The following is a 21354-nucleotide window of genomic DNA, read 5'->3' as shown; positions in this document are numbered from 1 at the left end:
GGAAGGACTATTACTGTGATAGGAGCAACTGGAAGAAGTGCTGAAAAACCGGTTCTTAAAAGTCGACTCTGTACATTGGGAGGCCACGTAGTAAAACACCAATTCCTTTATATGCCTGAATGTCCAGTCCAATTGCTGGGACGTGATATGCTATCAAAATTACAAGCGCAGATTACGTTCCTACCAAATGGAACAACATCCTTAAAGTTTAATGGACCTTCAGGTATTATGACTTTATCCGTACCAAAGGAAGAAGAGTGGCGACTTTATACAGTGTTGACTAGCCAAAACCCTAGGAGTGATGAGACATTGTTTAACATACCAGGAGTTTGGGCAGAGAACAACCCACCAGGACTGGCCCGCAATATTCCACCAATAAAAATTGAACTGAAACATGGGGTTTATCCAGTGAGCCTAAGACAATATCACATTCCGCAGAAGGCTAAGAAGAACATCCAATCCTATCTGGATAAGTTCATACGGTATGGTATCCTAAAATTCTGTACTTCCCCCTGGAACACCCCATTGCTGCCTGTTCAAAAGCCCGGTACAGATGAGTATCGACCTGTACAGGACTTAAGAGCAGTCAATGATGCGGTTGTTAGCATACATCCAGTTGTACCCAATCCATATAACCTGCTTGCTTTAATTCCGGGCGGGGCTACTTACTTCACAGTCTTAGATCTCAAAGATGCCTTCTTTTGCCTCCGAATTGCCGCAGAAAGCCAATGTATTTTCGCTTTCCAATGGGAGAACGCTGTAACGGGCTCAAAACGCCAAATGACTTGGACAAGACTGCCCCAAGGGTTTAAAAATTCACCTACCCTATTTGGTTCAGCTCTAAGTCAAGATCTACTGGATTTCGAGTCTATCCCAGGAGAATGTGTATTGTTACAATATGTAGATGACTTGTTGATAGCAGCAGTTACAAAAGAAAAATGTCAGCAAGCAACGCACGATCTACTACATATTCTCTGGAAGGCAGGATACAAGGTGTCCAGGAAGAAGGCTCAGTTGTGTTTGCCAACTGTCAAGTATCTGGGATTCCATATCTCTGAAGGTCAAAGGATTATGGGGCCAGAGAGAAAAGAAGCTGTCTGCCAAATACCAATACCCAAGAATAGAAGACAAGTGCGAGAATTCTTGGGGGCAGCAGGCTTCTGTAGGATATGGATTCCCAGCTATGCGATACTGGCAAAACCTCTGTACGCAGCCATCAAAGGTACAGAGCACGACCCCTTCTTATGGACCCAAGAACAGCAAACGGCATTTGAAGATGTGAAGAAGGCTTTGATGAGTGCCCCAGCATTAGGTCTACCTGATCACACACGACCATTCTACTTATATGTACACGAGCAAAGAAGAATGGCTGTGGGAGTATTGACACAGTACTTGGGATCATGGCAAAGACCTGTTGCCTACATGTCTAAGCAACTGGATGCAGTGGCCAGCGGACTTCCACCTTGTCTAAGAGCCGTAGCTGCAGCCGCCCTGCTAGTAGCTGAAGCCGATAAACTCACTCTGGGTCAAGAACTTTATGTACGAGTCCCACATGCAGTACAGACGTTGTTGGATTACAAAGGAAATCATTGGTTTAGTAACAGCCGTATGACCAAGTATCAAGCAATGTTGTGTGAAAACCCAAGAGTGCATTTAGAGACTGTAAACACCTTAAATCCAGCTACCCTTTTGCCGCAACCTACTGAAAGTCAACATGATTGTTTGGAAGTAATGGATGAAGTATTTTCAAGTAGACCAGATCTTCGTGATTTTCCCATCCAGAACCCCGATGTTCAATATTACACCGACGGCAGTAGTTATGTGAAAGAAGGGATCCGCTATGCAGGATATGCAGTGACAACAATAGACAAGGTGATAGAAGCTCGGCCACTGGCGAAAGGAACATCAGCACAAAAGGCAGAATTAATAGCACTAACACGAGCGTTACAATTGGCTGAAGGTTTAAGAGTAAATATCTATACGGACTCTAAGTATGCGTTTTTAACCACTCATGCCCACGGAGCTTTGTATAAAGAAAGAGGACTACTGAATTCAGAAGGCAAAGAAATCAAGTACGCAGCTGAAATCCTACAACTATTGGAAGCAGTGTGGGAGCCGAAAGAAGTCGGTATCATACATTGTCGAGCGCATCTGAGAGGAGATGGTGATGTAACCAAGGGAAATCGGATGGCAGATAGTGCAGCTAAGCGTGCTGCTGAATCAGGAAGACAGGAGTATGTGGGGCATATAGCTGCTCTTATACCAACTCCACTGTCCCAATGGACTCCAGTTTATACAGCTCAAGAAGAGGAGTGGTTAAAGACTGAACCGGGAAAGTATTTGGAGAACAAGTGGTATCAGCTAGAAGATGGAAGAATAGTCATACCAGCATCACTAGCGGTAGAAATTGTCCAAAATTATCACAACGGGACACATTCTGGGAGAGACAGTACTGAAGAATCTCTCAGGAAACATTTCTACATACCAAGATTGTCCAACTTGACTCAGGCCATTGTACGCAGATGTGTAACGTGTGCTAAGAATAATGCAAGACAAGGACCAGTAAAGCCACCAGGAGTCCAGTTTATGGGGGGACTCCCCATGTCCGATCTACAAATAGACTTTACAGTAATGCCTAAATCGGGTGGACATCGTTACCTGTTGGTAATTGTGTGCACCTATTCAGGCTGGGTAGAAGCATGTCCTACTCGTACAGAGAAAGCAGGAGAAGTTGTAAGATTCCTGCTACGAGAAATAATACCCCGATATGGACTACCCTGTTCTATAGGATCGGACAATGGTCCAGCTTTTGTTCATCAGTGCCTACAACAACTGACTCATATGCTTGGTATAAAGTGGAGGCTTCATACTGCATATAGACCCCAGAGTTCTGGTAAGGTAGAGAGAATGAATAGAACTATAAAGAACCAGTTGGCTAAAATGTGTCAGGAAACCCAACTTAAGTGGAACGTTCTCTTACCCATAGCTTTATTGCGAATCCGCAGTACCCCTACCAGAAGGATGGGCCTCTCTCCTTTTGAAATCATGTATGGGCGACCACCTCCCGTACTTGGTAACTTAAGGGGGGACTTGAGTCAGTTGGGAGAAGGAATTACCCGGCAGCAGGTTGTAGAGTTGGGTAAGACTATGGAGGAGGTACAGAAATGGGTACAAGATAGATTACCTGTGAATATTTATCCCCCTGTTCATAGTTATCATCCAGGAGACCAAGTGTGGATTAAAGAGTGGAATAATGTACCGTTAGGGCCCAAGTGGAGAGGTCCTTATGTTGTTCTTTTGTCTACCCCTACAGCGATAAAAGTAGCCGAAGTAACTCCGTGGATACATCACTCCAGGGTTAAACCAGCAGCAGTCGATTCTTGGCAAATTACAGCAGATCCAGAGAATCCCTGCAAGATCCGGTTGAAACGCACTACTCAGTCGGAGTAACGAGGAATTATTGTGGATTACAAATTTTATTGTTACAGGTGTGAGTGAGAAGGCCATAATAAAGCTTGTCCGCTTACCAACACATAGTGTATAAGCCAGGAAAGTCTCGAAGGGACACCTGTGAAGACGAGCAGAACTCCATTCCCTGCAGCCCTCACATCCTGGAAGCTGAGGTTCCATCGCACGGACGAAGACTGAGGATGACGGCGAAAGATGTGCTTTTGATTGTGTTTATTTATATGTGTTTTTATATTCAGGAAGGTAGAGGTACCGAAACTCCTAGCTGTGAGGTATGCATTAAGACTATGAGAACAGGTAACCATATTTCCCAAACCCTAATTTGGCATTCACAATACGAATGTAAAGGAGAGGTATCAAGATGTAGATACCTAAATATAGACTATAGTGTGTGCCATTTAGGAGTAGGAGAACCTAAGTGCTTCAGTCCAGAGTATCAACCTCGTACAATTTGGTTGACTCTCAGGAATGGAGATCCTCAGGGGACCCTAATTAATAAGACGGTGTTAGAATCCGTACATTCTTCGGGTGTTCTGCTATTTGATGCATGTAAGGCGATATCAAGTGGTAGAAAACCGTGGAATGTATGTGGGGATCTTAGATGGGAGAGGACGTATGGGTCTAATGATAAATATATTTGTCCCAGTAGTAAAAATAAATATGTGAGTCCTAGATGCCCAAATAAAGACTATAACTTTTGTCCATATTGGTCTTGTGTGGGGTGGGCGACTTGGGGACAGACAGTAGATAAAGACATGATAGTGACTAAGTTGCCGACTAGCCCTTATTGTAAGTCTATGGAATGCAACCCAGTCCATATACTTATTAATAACCCCGACAAGTTCCTAGATAAGTATGGAAATTTATTTGGGTTTCAGATATACGGGACGGGTTTAGATCCTGGGACATTATTGTTTATAGGAATAGAGACTGATACGGTATCCTCCCAGACTCATCAAGTATACCATTCCTTTTATGAAGAGATGAGTATAGATAATAAGATCCCCCATAACGCTAAAAACCTGTTCATTGACCTAGCTGAAAGTATTGCCGGTAGTCTTAATGTTACCAACTGCTATGTGTGTGGAGGTACTAACATGGGAGACCAATGGCCTTGGGAAGCAAAGGAGGTAATGTCCGGTTCTGAGGCAGTTGACCAACTAATATCTACACAAGCCGATTATCATTTGAGTGTTAGAGGTAAATCTGAGTGGAGATTAAAGACCTCCATCATAGGTTATGTTTGCATAGCAAGGAAAGGAATAATGTATAATACTTCTGTAGGAGAATTAACTTGTCTAGGGCAAAAAGCTTATGATGATGATACTAAAAATACAACTTGGTGGTCGGCTTCAAATGTCTCAGAACCATCTAACCCGTTTGCTAGATATGCCAGTTTAAAGGATGTGTGGTTTGATTTATCCATCACATCTACCTGGAGAGCCCCAGCAAATTTGTACTGGATCTGTGGTAAGAAAGCCTATTCGGAGTTGCCACAGGACTGGGAAGGGGCATGTGTGTTGGGTATGCTCAAACCATCCTTCTTCTTGTTACCGATTGAAACAGGTGAGACTTTAGGTGTTAAAGTGTATGATGTGAATCATAGGAAGAAAAGGGGACCCTTAGAGATAGGCACCTGGGAAGATAATGAATGGCCTCCCCAGCGTATCATAGATTATTATGGGCCAGCCACGTGGGCAGAAGATGGTACCTTTGGTTATAGAACCCCAATTTATATGCTCAACCGTATTATAAGATTACAGGCGGTGGTTGAGATTATTACTAATGAGACCTCACAAGCACTCAATCTTCTAGCGAAGCATAATACCAGGATGAGGACAGCAGTGTACCAAAATAGATTAGCCTTGGATTACCTTTTGGCAGTAGAGGGAGGTGTATGTGGGAAGTTTAACCTGAGCAATTGCTGTCTTCAAATAGATGACGAAGGGCAAGCAATAGCTGAGCTTACTAGCCATATGGTTAAACTAGTGCATGTGCCTACTCAGGTATGGAAAGGGTACAATCCAAGTAGTTGGTTTGGTAGCTGGTATGAGTGGTTTGGAGGGCTTAAGGCAGTGGTAGGTGGAGTCCTACTGATTTTACTGTTGTGTCTACTCCTACCGTGTCTTATACCCTTAGTAGTTAGGTCTGTGCAAAGCCTGATAGGAAGTATAGCAGAGAGGAAGGCTGCTGCACAGATAATGGCGATATATAAGTATAAGGCTCTAGATCAAGGAGAACCAATGCAGGAAGATGAGTGTTAAAAGATTCACATCATAAGATAAGTCTGGTCTGGTTCATGGTAACCTGAGGTATATGCAAACCAAGGTTAAGTGATGCCTCAAGTAATTGTGAAATATCAGAGGCATCAAAGGGGGGAATGTGATGTAATTCCAGTAAAATACAAGTTTAGCAGGCTAAGATTGCCACAAGGCATATGTATGTATATGTGTTTGTAGTATCAGTTAGTTAATTACACGTAGCTAAGATACTGTTATCACTGTACTGACCAGGTGCAGGAATGTAAGAACTGGAATTACGCGTCCCTCTCCTTTGTATCAGATGAGCCACGTGGTTAGACCGGATGGATGAGTTTAGACTCTATTTATTAAATAGGTTAAGGGTATGTGTGGGTGTAGTTAATTGTGGGAGGAGCTACAGTGCTATATAAGGAATGTACTCTATGTATTCAGTACTCAGACTTTGCTGTATTTTGGTGACGCTAGTCCCTCTGAGTCCCGATCGGTGATCCAATAAAGAATCTCTTCCTTCCTGAAGAAACCTGTGTCCATCTCTCTGTGCTTGGCTTCCGTCAGTTTCTCCGGTATCAGAAGAAACAATGTCTTGTTAACATACCCTCTTGCTTGTTAATGTGTTGATGCCTTATGGTTTGCACCAGTGGTTTCCAAACCAGTCCCTCATGACCCACCAACAGTCCAGGTTTTATCACTATCTCCATGGTAATAAAACAGGGAAATACCTAAATCCTGGGTTGTTGGTGAGCCACGAGAATTGGGAATTTAATCTTTATTCTAACTTTGTGTTATTTTTAACATTAAAAAAAAGATAATTGCAGAAAAAAAGGAGAGATCGGTTAGCGGACTAAATTCATATTATGCAGTATTCCTTTTGTTTTTAGGCAATAATACACATTGGTCTAGATTTGTAAACCTGTCCCATAGATTAGTGATATTGCATAATTCTGTGTAATTCTACCCACATTTTACAAAAATGAAATGGTACCAATTCTGGCAAGCTCTTAATAAAAAAAATCCCTTTGCCCCCACCAGTATGAAGAATAAGAATGTGTGTCCCTACATCCCTTTGAAACTAGCTCACATTCATGAGTCAGCCTGTCTCACAAACCTTCTGTCTTGATTTTTTTTCTTCCAGCTCCCAACACAAAAGACTTGGATGTTTTCCTGCGAAAGCAAGAATCTGGCTTTGGATTCAGAGTCCTTGGAGGAGATGGGCCTGACCAGGCAGTGAGTGTTTGCATTTACTTTAGGAAGTTAGAGTTGAGAATGTTTTTTATTATAAGCATTCTATTGGAGATCACGTTGAAGCTCTTAAGTCTTTAAAAGGAGAATTGTCACTTCTGTGGAAATGATATCATTGAATGATATTCACCTATCATTTGTGTTAACCTTTTCGTTCACTTGGTCACCCACTTTCCTTCATATTAAATACATTACAATCCAGTTCGGTCTAGGAACACAATGCAAATGAGAGTGGGAACAGAAACATTACTGTTGTTTCTCCTCTTCCACTAAGTTAAATGGCAGAATTGTGCAACATATATAATGATCTTTGAAAGGAAACCAAAATAGAAGAGCCCATTTTATAACGTTGATTATAAAGGCAAAAAAAAACAATTGTAGCCATTACCAGTCATTATCCTTACATCAACAACCTGTTTATATACACATCAATTGTATCCTTGGATAAACTGTTTATGCAAAAATGGATTCTGATAACACAACCTTTTTAAGCAGAGAAATCCACATCTTTATTGTTCTTACTGTAAAGAACCCTTTCCTCCACTCTAAACAAAAACGTTTTCTTCCAGTCTCCGTCTGTTGTATATATCTGATTACGGCCAGGTTAGCACATGTTTAGCGGTTTGTACTATATATTTGTATAGTTCTACTATATACCCTCAGAGGCGCCTTTGTCTAAAGAAAGCAAATGCTGTTTTCTAGCCTTTCCTCATAACGGTTTTCCATTCCCCTTACTAGTTTTGTAGACTGCGTCTGCACTTTTTCTAGTTCTGCAATATCCAAACTGGTGCCCAAAATTGCACTACATATTCAAGGTGGGGCCTTACTATTGTTTTATAAAGAGACTAAATTATATATGGATTATGTGATTCAAAACCATTTTTATACACAAAAGCACCTTACTAACTTTTGCAACAGCAGACCGGCATTGCATACTGTTGCCTAGTTTGTGACTTATAATTGTTCCCAAGTCCTTGTCATCTAATGTTATCCCTAACTCAACCCCATTAAATGTTTAAGTGGCTGTTCCAAAATGACTTTTGCATTTATCTGTATTGAACCTCAGCTGCCACTTGCCTGCCCAGTCCCCCAATTTATCCAAATGTCTCTGTAGAGAAGTCATTTCGTGTGCAGACTGTGTTTTCTTACATAGTTTTGTGTTATCTGCAAACACTGTCGAATGACCTCACAAACGTTGCTAATTATAGGGATAAGTAAACATACTATTAAAAGTGACAACTCTCCTTTAAAAAAATGTTTTTAAAAAAAATGGTGGCAGCGAGTGTACACTTGTCTCTGGACAGGGCCGGACTGGCCCACCGGGATACCGGGAAATTTCCTGGTGGGCCGCAGCACCTGGCTGTGTGTGCCTGCTAGTAAGAGAGTGTGTGTCTGTGTGTGTGCCTGCTAGTGAGAGAGCGTGTGTGTGTGTCTGCTAGTGAGAGAGCTTGTGTGTGTGTGTGTGTGTGTGTGTGTCTGCTAGTGAGAGAGCTTGTGTGTGTGTGTGTGTGTCTGCTAGTGAGAGAGCTTGTGTGTGTGTGTCTGTTTGTCTGCTAGTGAGTGAGTTTGTGTGTGTGTGTGTGTCTTCTAGTGAGTGAGCTTGTGTGTAGTAAGCTTGTGCGTGTCAGAATTTGTCTGTACTAAGTGTGTGTGTGTGTGTGTGTGTGTATATATACATACCAATAAGCTTGTCTGTGTGTGTCAGTGAGATTGTCTGTCAGTGAGCCAATTTGTGTGCATCTGTAAGCTTGTGTATTTATATCAATGAGCTTATGTATATCAGTGAGATTGTCTATGAGGCTGTGTATCAATGAGCTTGTCAGTGAGATTGCCTGTGTCTGCATGTGAGTATGCTTACTGTATAATTAAATGTTTTACTCTGAAAGAACCAATATTTTCTATTAGAAAAAATAAATATATATATACATATATATATATATATATATATATATATATATATATATTAAACAATAATATGTAAGGGGCTATGTCTTGCCACCCCAGATGATTGAGTCATATTTATATTTAAATATATATATATATATAATATACAAGACATATCCGTACGTATTACATGGCGCAATGACTTATGGGACTGGCATAGATTTTTTTCCAGGGCTGCTTTGTATCCCCAGCCCAGCCCTGTATCTGGAGCTTCCGGATATCAGAAGCAAAAAACGGCTATATTCTACCCTAACACGCACCCCTTCTACACAAGGAGACCCCACCTGGTAGCCCAACGACAGTGGGGCAAAAACGTAAAAGCCGAGGCCGAACAAACCTGGGGCCGGGCTCACGATTGGTGACGTGTGGCAACAGGGCCCATACTTGGAGAATGCTAAGACTTCTCCATCGAGGCAGAGAATAAGGGTGTACCTGTCCCGTGGCAGAACTTGAACACACAACCACAGAACTTAGTGGACCCAGCCTCCTCTCCAGTGACAAGAGCTGTGCTGCAGGAAATGCTTGTGGACCTCCAAAAAAACATCTATGCTGCTGTGGCGACCTACGGGGCCTAACCGGCCGCATGGGAGAACTGGAGGGTGCCTCCAGCAGAAGCACACAACAAATACACTCACTCCAACAAGCAGTACAGGATCTGCAGCAACAACACCTACTATATGAACGGTGTTTTGCGGCCCAGGAAGACTCACAGCGCCTTAATAACCTAAAGGTGCGAGGAATCTCTGAGGACATTCCTGAGGCTGAACTACTACACATGGTAAGGCGCCTGCTGGATGCACTACTCCAGCCAAGACAGGCCAAGGCCTTATCACTGGATGGGGTCTTCCGTGTCCCCAAACCAGCCAAAGCACTGATGATTGCCCCAGTGATCCAGTTCAAGAATAGGACTGACAAGGCAGCAGCAATGAAAGCCTTGAGAGGTAACTCTCCCTATCATTTTGAAAATATGCCACTTACTTTCTACGCTGATCTCTCTGGGGGCACGGCGAAGGTCTCTAAGACCACTTACCTTACTCCTACAAAAACACGCAATTTGATATCAATGGCGTCTATCTCGCACACTCATCATATACAAAGGGGACGTTATACACCCCATCACTGACCTCCAGGAATCCGCATCTCTTCTCCAAACCCTGAGATTGCCACAGGACTCCCTTGACAAAAACACGCTACAAAGCAGCAGAACACACGAGTGTGGGACCTGAAGCATTTCACTCCATTAGTCATCCGGCGGCCTACACCAGAGCCATATGCTGCGGTCACTACCTGAGCTCAGGCTTGAGACCTCAACCCTGCTGTAACTGGGGGTGCCTTGCACACCTTTATGCTATTTGCCACCATATGTTAAACGGTTATATGGTTCTTAAACCATTGAGACCAAGTCTCTCTAATTAGAATAGTCTGATCACATCCATCCCAACCAGCCCAGTGGGTGCCTAAATCACCTTATTTCCCCCTCCTCCCCCACTTATATTGAATAGACCAAGCAATAGCAAACTAATCTGAGTGCTTTAATTACTCTCTGCACTCTAATACAATAAGTAGGATGCATTGTTATGATTTAGCACTGTTCTGAGTTTTGGATTTCATTTTATCATTATTGAATAGGCTACTCTTCCTGCGTGTATCAGCATTACTAGCCCTATAGTACACTCTATCTTCACTATCGCCAAGATTTGCCTATACCTGACACATCATAATGTAAGGGTAGCATCACCCTCCCTGATTGTATGTAACAATTTGTTATGCAAATTATTTCATTTTATCAGTTTAATGCAAGCATACATGTCAATCTCGGGTCTGTTATATGCAGTATTTTAAGAACTCTATGCTTTTCAGGATATGTAGGTGAACGGACATATCCCAGCCATTGGTTACATTATTTTACAATTACATTACAATTTCTTTTATTTATCATTTTTCATGTCCAGTCAACCCAGCAGGACTGCAAAGGACTAAACATACTATTCTTATGCCTTATTACTCAGTTTTTGTTCACAATATCATGCCGCTGCCTATCTGTACATTACTACTACGGCACATCATAAAACTAAAAATCCCCTCTACTTTGTCTCTTGTAAAAAAAAACAAAAACAAAAAAAACAGTGCAGTCAACTTTTCTCATTTCATATTGCTGTTGTACCCATATCTTGTTGTAGGTCACCCTGTAACGGGTTAAAATTTGCATGCCTGATAAATTGTGCACTGCAAAAATAGATTTTCTGTATCAGCAGCTTCTGTCCCATAAGCATCAACTGATTAACACCACAGATCCTTCACAACTAGGCCTGCTTTCGTTCGATCAGTGTACTAATACGCATGTCATTAGTTAGGCTATACCCTTAATCTGGAGAACTCCCTTATCATTTCATTTATCGATTATTAATAATTGTCTTTGCTTTCCATCTGACTCGCTATCTATCCTTTGATGTGAAGGACCAACTCAGTGGTTAATTTTGTAATCTTGTAATCTGCAAAGTCCATCTCCTCACTACTGTTTTATTGGTAATTGGTAAATCACCGTTTGGTAGACGGGGCCACATGCCAGCTTATTCAGTTATCTAGCTTGTTGAAACCATTTTTCCTAATATTATAAAATTAAGCATTAGATTTACATGTCATGCCTTGATATCTCGATGTTCGCTGTAATATTATTTGTCTGCTGTCGGGGCATTACAATACATCTGTAACAGTTTTTCTTTTATGCACCCAAAAAATTAAGAATTTAGATTTTTTTCTCATGATGAAATAGGGTGTGAAACTATGATAAAATATTACTAAACATTTATCATACTATGAATTCATGAACTTCAAAATGTAGAAACCACAATTGGTATTTACTATACCTTGACTTTAGTCCCAATTTGTATTCTGTCTCAAAGTCCCATGTAGTTATGTGCTAAATATGCAAAAATATAATTTTGTGAATGTTGCTATTAAAAAGTAATGACTAAAAGACATTTTTTTAAATGGCGATTATTTTATATGGTTGTTTTTATGATTTTGTTGTAGCCTTTGTCACACCTATACATCTCCCACTTCACAGACAGACAAATAGAAAGGCATACAACATCTCAGAAAAACAGAGATAAATGTGCTTTGCCTTTCTTTCTTAAGGTAGGCATTGAATAGTGCATGAGGAAGTTATATAACATTATTGTATGGATGCCCAATGCATTGGGAAGTTTGAAGTCTTGGGGGTCATCCCGAAATGCAGAAACCTAAAAGGAAGTTCTGCACCTCCACTATCTATGTGTAACAGTACAGCTGTATAGAAACGCAAAACACTGAGAATTATTGATTTTAGATAACTCAAAGTATGCCATTAGTTTATGCATGCGCAGATTTATAAAGCTATAACTGTTTTTGCTGTAAGTGTTGCTTATGGTCATAGTTATGTTAGGACAAAAAATAAATTCTCCAGGCACTCAATCTTGACAAAGACCTCTTAGCCCAGGGGTAGGCAACCTTCGGCTCTACAGATGTTGTGGACTACATCTCCCTTGATGCTTTGCCAGCAATATGGCTGTAAAAGCATTATGGGAGATGTAGTCCAAAACATCTGTAGAGCCGAAGGTTGCCTACCCCTGTCTTAGCCGGTCGAAACGTTGCTGCTCTTTTCTGTTCTATTAAAACTGCCTGCGGCTTGAACACCTTGAGTGCCTGGAGAGTTTCTTTTTTGCCTTATCGTTGTGGGATTGCTGGTTATGCTCCGGAGCACCAGGTGGCTGCTGGGATTGAGTGCGGCTCCTTTCTTCATTATTGCAACATAGTTATGTTAGGAGTGACGGCATATGCTGTTGTAGTATGAATATAATTTTACAACCATTTTAAATAATAGTATGTTTCAGAAGTAGGTTTACTTTCTTCTCACAGACATTGTTGTAATAACATAAAGGAAACACTATGATGTTAGAAATAAACACATGTATTCCTAAAGCTATAGTGCCCTAGACCATACTTAAATTCAGCCCTCACCCCATAGCCCTTATTTTAAAAATGTTTTTTTATTTAAAATGATGTCCTCCGGATACTGTAAGACATTTTTTACAAAGAAAGTGCCACTTCCAGGGACAGATAATTAAAAAAAAAATAACAAAAAAAAAGCTCCAGTGTTCTAGGTGTAAGTGATTTGCTGTACATGTGGAGACTCCATGCTGTGTTATAGATTTTAGTTTTTTCCTCTGTACCTTTGCAATAATTTAATATAATTGAAGAAGACATTGAACTGTGTCTACGAGCCACCGGCAGTTCACTACTGCCATTTTTAAGATGATGGAATAGTTTAGTTGTAATGTCTTTTGGTTGTGATGCCAGTGACACAAGTTCAATTCCAGTGTCAGAAGCACAGAGAGATAATGAGATTTCCTACGTCGCCCCGGATGGACGGCAAAATTGTGGCAGAGGCATTGCTGTAGACATGACTTTTCCTCCACTGAAATATTGAAAAGAAACAGTCTTGGAGAATATTCGATCACTGTTGCCATGCATACTTGCCTAGCTATCTCTCTTTATGTCATTTAAGAAAGTACAAAAACAAAAACGATGAAACAATATTCAATAAAATAAGAGGGTTTTGTATGTTAAGTGTTGAGTTAACTATTATTTTTTCACTGAGTCACAACAATACTCTCGTACTTTGAGACTAGACTGCACAGCGATCTATTTATGGATCTGTATTAAATCACCACATCTGGATTCTCTTCCATTATACCTCTGTACAGCTCCAGCTGATCATATGCTGGGTTTATAAAAAGTAGGGAAAAAAAATATTCCTGAGTTTTAGTTCCGCAACTTGTAGGTAGTAGAGACAAAATGTGAATATGAACCTGAAATGTACCACTGTGCAAGGAACACAGCAAATACAAACATTAACAAACAGCAAGCAACCTTTACAATACCTTCCTTTTAATATTTCAGTGAAAGAAAAGGAATGTCATCTTCTATCAGCTTTGCAGTGGCGGCATCCTCTGTCTCAATTTTGTTGTCCTTTGAGAATGTTATGGGAAATGTCATTATCTAACTGCTCTTCTGCCGTTAGATTGGAACTATTGTCAGTAACATGACCACCGAGACTCTACTTCCAAATTGTTTCATCATCTTAAAATGACACTGGCCGTCTGCTAGCTGAAATAAGGGGAAGAGATATACTGCTTTGAATTTGTACCTGGAGATTTTCTACTCAACAAATAGAAATAAAATCCAGGATACAATTCTCAGGTCAACCAACTAATATAGAAAAGGCATCAATGTGTCCATGTGAATGTTTGTTTGTTTTTGTATCAGTACATATGTGCTTGATGTTATGTACTTTGGTAGTGCAGGGTTCCAGCTAACTTCTACCTAGAGGTAGAATGTTTCTCTATACATATTGTACACACTTCTCCTCCACCAGTCCGTGCTCACAATTCACCAAAATATACACGGGCATCTTTTGTGAGCGTAGACATGTTGATTTTCTCTAAGCTCCCTCACGAAGTGCTCTTGGGGCTTTAGTTACAAGGACAATTCCAGCTGTTTCTTCTGATCAAGTAAATGCAGGCACCAATATGTATCATGTACAGTGGATTGGAATGGGTTATAAACCATCCATCGTAAAAAAACAAAAAAGGGAAATGTCTGGTGTTCATAACATTATTCATACTAAGCATTAAGCATTCTTCTGGGTGTAAAAATACAGCAGAGTACAGACAAGTATTTTAGCTAAGCCTTGGAGCATAACAGGGCCTGATAACCTAATTCAGCTAATGCAGCTCTGTTTGATAACCCCTCCACCGGCAGCAACACAAATATCAACTTGTTTACTGACAGCAGATGGAATTACCGCAAAGCCTGGAGCACACAGGATTATTGAGAAAAACAAAGGAGGGATTTTATTTTAACTGTTTCCCAGACACATAGGAAGAAAGCACTGCAAAATCCACATATCCACTTTTTGTGTATGTCCAGCTTCAACCCACCTTCTGTTGTTGGCACAATATTCACTCTTTCCTTGGTTGACAGAAGACTAAAGGAAATGTAGTCCGATTGCTGTGGAACCATATTCAGACGCACCTGGCATTTTCTCACCTGTGTGTATCCTTGTTGTATAGAATGATCATTTTATATAATTGCCCCTTTTTTTTGGTTTGTTCTTTTTTTTTTTACAAAAATAAGAGCATATTTGTAACAATATATAGGCTTACGCAGAAGCCACAGTACTTTTTTTCAGCCAATTTAGTTATACAGAAAGGAAAAAATATACGTTAGTATAAGCTGTATGCAAACTGACATCTCTGATCTTTTCAGTGGTCTGTCGTCTTGAGGATCACTGTGAATGCGTATCCTAGTTTGTCTCTTAGTACTTGCTGTAGAGTTATGTGTCACTTTGATTAGTGTGTTTATATATAATTGATAACTGAAAGTACCATAACAAAAACATTTGGAAAATTAAACAAACATAAAACCAATAATATAGTGAAATGGTGTATCTGTTTACGCGACCCGGATGAGGTTTGTCGTGTGCCCTTTTATCATGAGCCCTGAGTGTGCGTTCAGTTCACTTGTCCACCCTCCATATTCTCCTGGTACTACTCCCACACTCTGCCAAATTTTTTAGTGGTGTGTCTGACCAGGAAGGTTAACCTGTTCATAAGGTAATTGTCTTTTATTTTTGCTAATACCAGTGCCATGGGGGGTATTTCCAGGCATAGCCATTTTTGTGCCAGTGCCCTGCGGGCTGCCAAGTATACCATGTTTAATAGTTGTTGCTCTGGGCATGTAAGGCCTTCTGTTGGCCTGGAGAGGAGGCAGGCCCATGGGTCTAACTGTATCTGCATTATGTTTGAGCTTAGGTGATTGATTTGAGACACATAGGCCTGTACTTAAGGGCATGTCCACCACATGTGCACATAGGTGCCTTGTTCCCCGCAACCGTGCCAGCATAGATTCTGCATACGGAATTGTTTTACTGGGGTGGTGTACGACCTGAAAAGCGTCTTAAATGACAACTCCTGGATGATCGGGCCGTAGCCTCCCAAATGTCCTGCCAGTCGAGCCCTCTAGTGTCTCCCCCAGGTCTGCCTCCCACTGGTCCATGTATCGGAGCTCCCCCCACTCTTTGGCCTCCCAGCTAAGGTGAGAATATAATAGTGAGATAAGTCCCTTGGGGTGTTTTTTCCTGGTAACAAATATTCTCGTACCAGGTGAGAGGGAGGGTGGCTGTCTCCTTGACTTCTTTGGAGCTAGAAAAGTCTCGTATCTGGAGGTAGCGGAAGAAGTCCCTGGTAGTCAGGGGGGATTGTTCCCTGAGGTGATCGTATGTGACTACTTGATTATTTTTGTATAGGTGGCAATATCTCTGGAGACCTGCTCTCTCTAGATATAAATGCCCTTTTAGTTGTTTTACCCAGCATTACAGAATCCAGTACTGTTGTCTTAATCATTTCACTGTTATTACTACATATTTGACCTGTTAGAATTGTGAAAGAAAGTCTACTAAAATCATGTATTTTGCACTTCTGCGTCCCCAGATTTACATCGGAGCAATCATCCCTTTGGGAGCAGCTGAGAAGGATGGACGACTTCGTGCTGCAGATGAGCTAATCTGTATTGATGGAGTCCCTGTGAAAGGAAAGTCCCACAAACAAGTGCTGGATCTAATGACCAACGCAGCTCGAAATGGCCATGTGTTGCTTACAGTACGAAGACAGATCTATTACGCTGGTATGAAAGATTTTCACACATCTAAGAGTAATGCTTTGAGTGCTTTATTTTCTTTTATTTAAGATCGAGTACCAGATTGAGTTAAAACCATTTTTGTGCCTTTTAGTGACTAATTTTAAGCTAGAGTTTTAGCTGGAGTTTTTAAATCGGCTTCTACTTGATGTATATTGTATACATTAAATGGTTGAAGTTAGGGATTGTTTGCCTTTGCCTAAATTACCTTCTGCTCAGTCTCTTAAGTCCATAAATCATGTGAACTTGGGAGCTCAACTAGTGTGTTTTGTAGAGGCAATGTACCTTCTAAAGGGGAACAATTGAAAGACACTGTGTCACCGTGAGGGCCAACATGAAAGCCTCAATTATCAATTATCAATTCTTTCTTCAATGGTGTAGTCTGCAGATAACTGACACTTCCCCTTCCACTTGCTAGCAACCGAGTAAGAAAGTGTCTGAGCCAAAAGTTTTATAGTTTTGAATAATTTGGGTTATACATTATGTTGACATATTTTGGCTCTTGAATTCTGGAAGTGAAAAATATGTTGATAAATGTATTTCAGAATGAATATGATCAGCTAAGCTTAACTGATTAGTATAAGATAAGGTAAATTTTTGTCAAACTCAGATGCCAAAAAGATTGTCAAAAATATTGGAGAAGGTTTCATTGTGACCATATGAAAAATCTGTTGGCCATATGAATATGTAGATAATTATCAAATGATAAATTGTAATGAAGGCCAACATTTTTGCCTGAATACCTTTTACTAAGAGACATTTTAGAACACAAGTGAAACATTACTGTCTAGAATATTTGGGTTTTGTTTTCAAACATTGGGTGGAGTTCTGTTCATAAGACCGTGACCCAAAACTGGTCCTGGGAAATCCCTATGCCAACATCCTAAAAATGGCTCATCAATTAATATTTTTTATTTTATTTTTTTGATGTGCAGAGATTTACAAACAGTCATGTCATGCCACAACAGCAGATGACAAAGATGTCATAATATATTACGTAGAAACATAAAATGTGATGGCAGATAAGAACCATTCGGCCCATCTAGTCTGCCCAATTTTTCTTACGTGTGTTAAGGCATTAAGAGAACATGCACAATTTTTAAAATTATAATGAGAGGCTAATAAACACGCTATGAAAACATTTCTAGATATGGCTTGTGATAGAGGCTTATGCAAGAATAAAATACAGTACATTCAAACAGTAGGTCATAAGCAGTATAATTAGTGATAATTGGTGTATAGTGCCAGGGCCGGCCTTAGGCATTTTGACGCCCTGTGCGAAAAATCTTCACAGCGCCCCCCCCCTTCCCCCCCCCCCCCGTCATCCATGTAGGCTGTAATGTTTGTGTTGTCTGTGTATGTGATAGTAGGTGCGATGACTGTGTGTGATATGTATGCTATGTGTGATATTTGTAATGGGTGTATTAACAGTGTGTGATATGCGTGTATTGGTTGTATGTGACACACACACACACACACACACAGAGTCAGACGGCCATACACACACACAGGAAGACATCCACACACACACACAGGCAGACAGTCAGTCTCACACACACACACACAGACACACACAGGCAGTCAGTCATACACACAGACACAGACAGTAATACACACAGACACACACAGAGGCAGACAGTAATACACACAGACAAACACGCAGACAGTCATACACACAGACACACAGAGGCAGACAGCCATACACACAGAGGCAGACAGCCATACACACAGAGGCAGTCATACACACAATCACACACACAGAGGTAGACAGTCATACACACAGAGGCAGACAGTCATACACACAGACACACACACAGAGGCAGACAGTAATACACACAGACACACACACAGAGGCAGACAGTAATACACACAGACACACAGTGGCAGACAGTCATATACACACACACACACAGGCAGACAGTCTCACACACACAGACACACACAGGCAGACAGTCAGTCATACACACAGACACAGACAGTAATACACACAGACACACACAGAGGCAGACAGTAATACACACAGACACACACAGAGGCAGACAGTCATACACACAGAGGCAGACAGTCATACACACAGACACACACATAGGCAGACAGTCATACACACACACACAGACACACACAGGCAGACAGTCATACACAGACACACACACACATGCAGACAGTCATACACAGACACACACACACATGCAGACAGTCATACACACACACACACACACACAGGCAGACAGTCATACACAGACACACACACACAGGCAGACAGTCATACACAGACACACACACACACAGACAGACAGTCATACACAGACACACACACACACAGACAGACAGTCATACACAGACACACACACACAGGCAGACAGTCATACACAGACAGACAGTAATAAACACAGGCAGAGAGTCACACTTACCTGACAATCCCACAGTTACCTGTGGAGTTCATTGTGGAGGCAGTGCAGCTCCTGGTGACTGTTTGGTGGGGAAGCAGGGACTCCTTCCTGCTTCCCCTGCAGCAGTTTTCCGGCGCTTTTAGCTCCGCCCCCGCCGCACGGTAAGCTCCGCCCCCGCTGCAAATTTAAAAAAAAAATAAAATTTTTTTTTTTTTTTTTTTTTTTTAAATCCACGGCGCCCCCTGCTCCATGGCGCCCTGTGCGGCCGCACAGCTTGCACACCCCTAAGGCCGGCCCTGTATAGTGCTGAGCCTTGTCTCATTTGGTAAGTTAAGTCAAAAGAGTAGCTTTCCCATAAGTACGAGGTAAAGACCATGTAGCCTACGACGCTTAATTAATGCTTACGATGGAGTTAAGTAAAGATATATAAGTAAAGTTAAGACATATGCCAACTCCTCGATGTATAAACTCTGGAAAACCTGAGAACTGCGAGAAGAGTGGTCTGAGACATGTTTCACCCAGGGAGCCCCCATGCTGAGGCGTTCATAAGTTGATTGGGATTAATTGTTGGCAGACAGGAGGCTAACATGAGATCCTAGCATGAACTTTAAAATACATGAAGTGAAACAAAAACCGAAAGAAAAGAGAAACTAAAATATACATTAGCATTGCTCCCTGTTAGAGCTATACTACATGGTGCCAGCATCATTCAGCCTATGCCCTCCAGTAGTCTAGTATAGTCCCGCTTCAGTCTGCCAAATTTGAATGCCAAAGCCTTAATAATGGTGTGACCTCCAGATGGCGTGGCAAGAGAGGTCTGAAGGAAGCTGCAATGAGTCTTGCGGTGTTTCAGCCTCCCGGGCATGCGTCGTATGTGGACTCTGACATGGGTCTTGCGCTGTTGTAGCCAACCCGATATGCCTCTGACGCTTCCATTTCGTTGGCAGGACCGGAGCTAATCGCACAAAGTGGATTCCGGACGGTAAGTCCCAGGGTAGGCTGCCTTCTTGCCTCTGCGCAGGGGGCTTCTTCAGGTGGCGGTCAAGTCGTCCCAGAAGTCCTTGTTAAGGTTTGAGGAAACAGCAGCTTGCTCTCCGTTGTCAGCCAGGCGTGTAGCATCCGCTATTTTAGTTTGGAGTTTCTCCAGGAGTCGAGGGTTATCGGTGGCAGTACACTAAAGGCTCCCAAAGGTGAGGACCAGGATCACCCCCCAGTCTAAGGGGGGGGGGCGAACTGGGCCAGTAGCATGCAGCACCAAGGATCCGACCTGCAGTAATTGGGAAGGATTGCGGGGCGACGGGCATCCGCCCCTCTCACCGCCAAAGTAAGCCTCAGCCTTAGGGATCGGGAGGCAATTGACAAGCTCTGCCTCGGCACCAGCACAGCTTTGCACCACGCTCTGTAGTTTATAGGAGCCAGAGAGGTAAATTTGCTGCTTTAGTGCGCTGTATTTTCAAAAAACCGCAGGAGCCACCTTTTCATGCGACCACACCGCATGGCGTTCTACCCTCGACCCCCCATCAATTTTAATTAATGGAAGGGCCACTAATTAAAAACTTATGTAGGAGAAATTATAATGTGTTTCTTGCTCCTTTAGACTGACCTGTCCTTAAAACATTTTTTATTAGGAATAAGAAGAGATTGCGTTGAAACTAGTGAGAAAGACTAGTAATTTCCCAAAATGTTTTGGGAAATGTCTCTTCAATACCAGCTTATGTATTTTGTGTCCATCCGGATGTTCATATATCAAGACCCTGAATTTTACCAATGCTTTACATTCCTTTGTTCTGCGCCAGAACTCAGATTTTGACCTTTTTACATTGCTTGCAGCTGTAGTCTCAGACGCTTTGTAATCAGTTGCATACAAACACAGTAATGGTTTCCATGACTTATGAATTATTTCACTCTGTTATACCTTATAATAATTTATTTAGCTTAGTGATTTATAGGTTAATTCGGAGTACGCAGAGATTTGTAAAAACAGATTTCGAGAAGCACATTGGATTTAAAATTCTTCTATCCAACAGTAATTTAAAGAGGAACTGGCATAAATGTTTCTTGGTGGGGGACAAAGCAGGAGAGATATACAGAAAAGGCTGTTGCCTCTGCTACAATTTTACATTGTAAATAACTTTACCATAATGGCTTTGTCAAAGCACTTCTGTATTCACTTAATACATATCCGGTTATAGGTTTGGCACATATAATTGAAAAACCTAAAACTAGTTATATATTTTCAAAAATTAAAGGAACACTATAGGGTCAGGAACACAAATAGTTATTCCTGACCCTATAGTGTTAAAACCACCATATGG

General features: G+C 41.5%; 1 protein-coding gene across 2 annotated transcripts in view; it reads left to right on the top strand.

Annotated features, from left to right (window-relative positions):
- MAGI3 (membrane associated guanylate kinase, WW and PDZ domain containing 3) overlaps positions 1–21354 on the top strand; it is a 309487-nt gene that overhangs the window by 243572 nt on the left and 44561 nt on the right. For both annotated transcript variants that reach the window (XM_063450667.1, XM_063450673.1), the window contains exons 13-14: positions 6862–6953; positions 16445–16637. In XM_063450667.1, the coding sequence (XP_063306737.1) occupies positions 6862–6953; positions 16445–16637 (285 nt within the window). The remainder of the gene's footprint in view (positions 1–6861; positions 6954–16444; positions 16638–21354) is intronic.

Source organism: Pelobates fuscus, chromosome 1 (assembly GCF_036172605.1).
Source record: "Pelobates fuscus isolate aPelFus1 chromosome 1, aPelFus1.pri, whole genome shotgun sequence".
Classification (NCBI taxonomy): domain Eukaryota; kingdom Metazoa; phylum Chordata; class Amphibia; order Anura; family Pelobatidae; genus Pelobates; species Pelobates fuscus.
The sequence above is the reverse complement of the archived record's forward strand: the minus strand, read 5'-3'. Positions and strand labels throughout refer to the sequence as shown.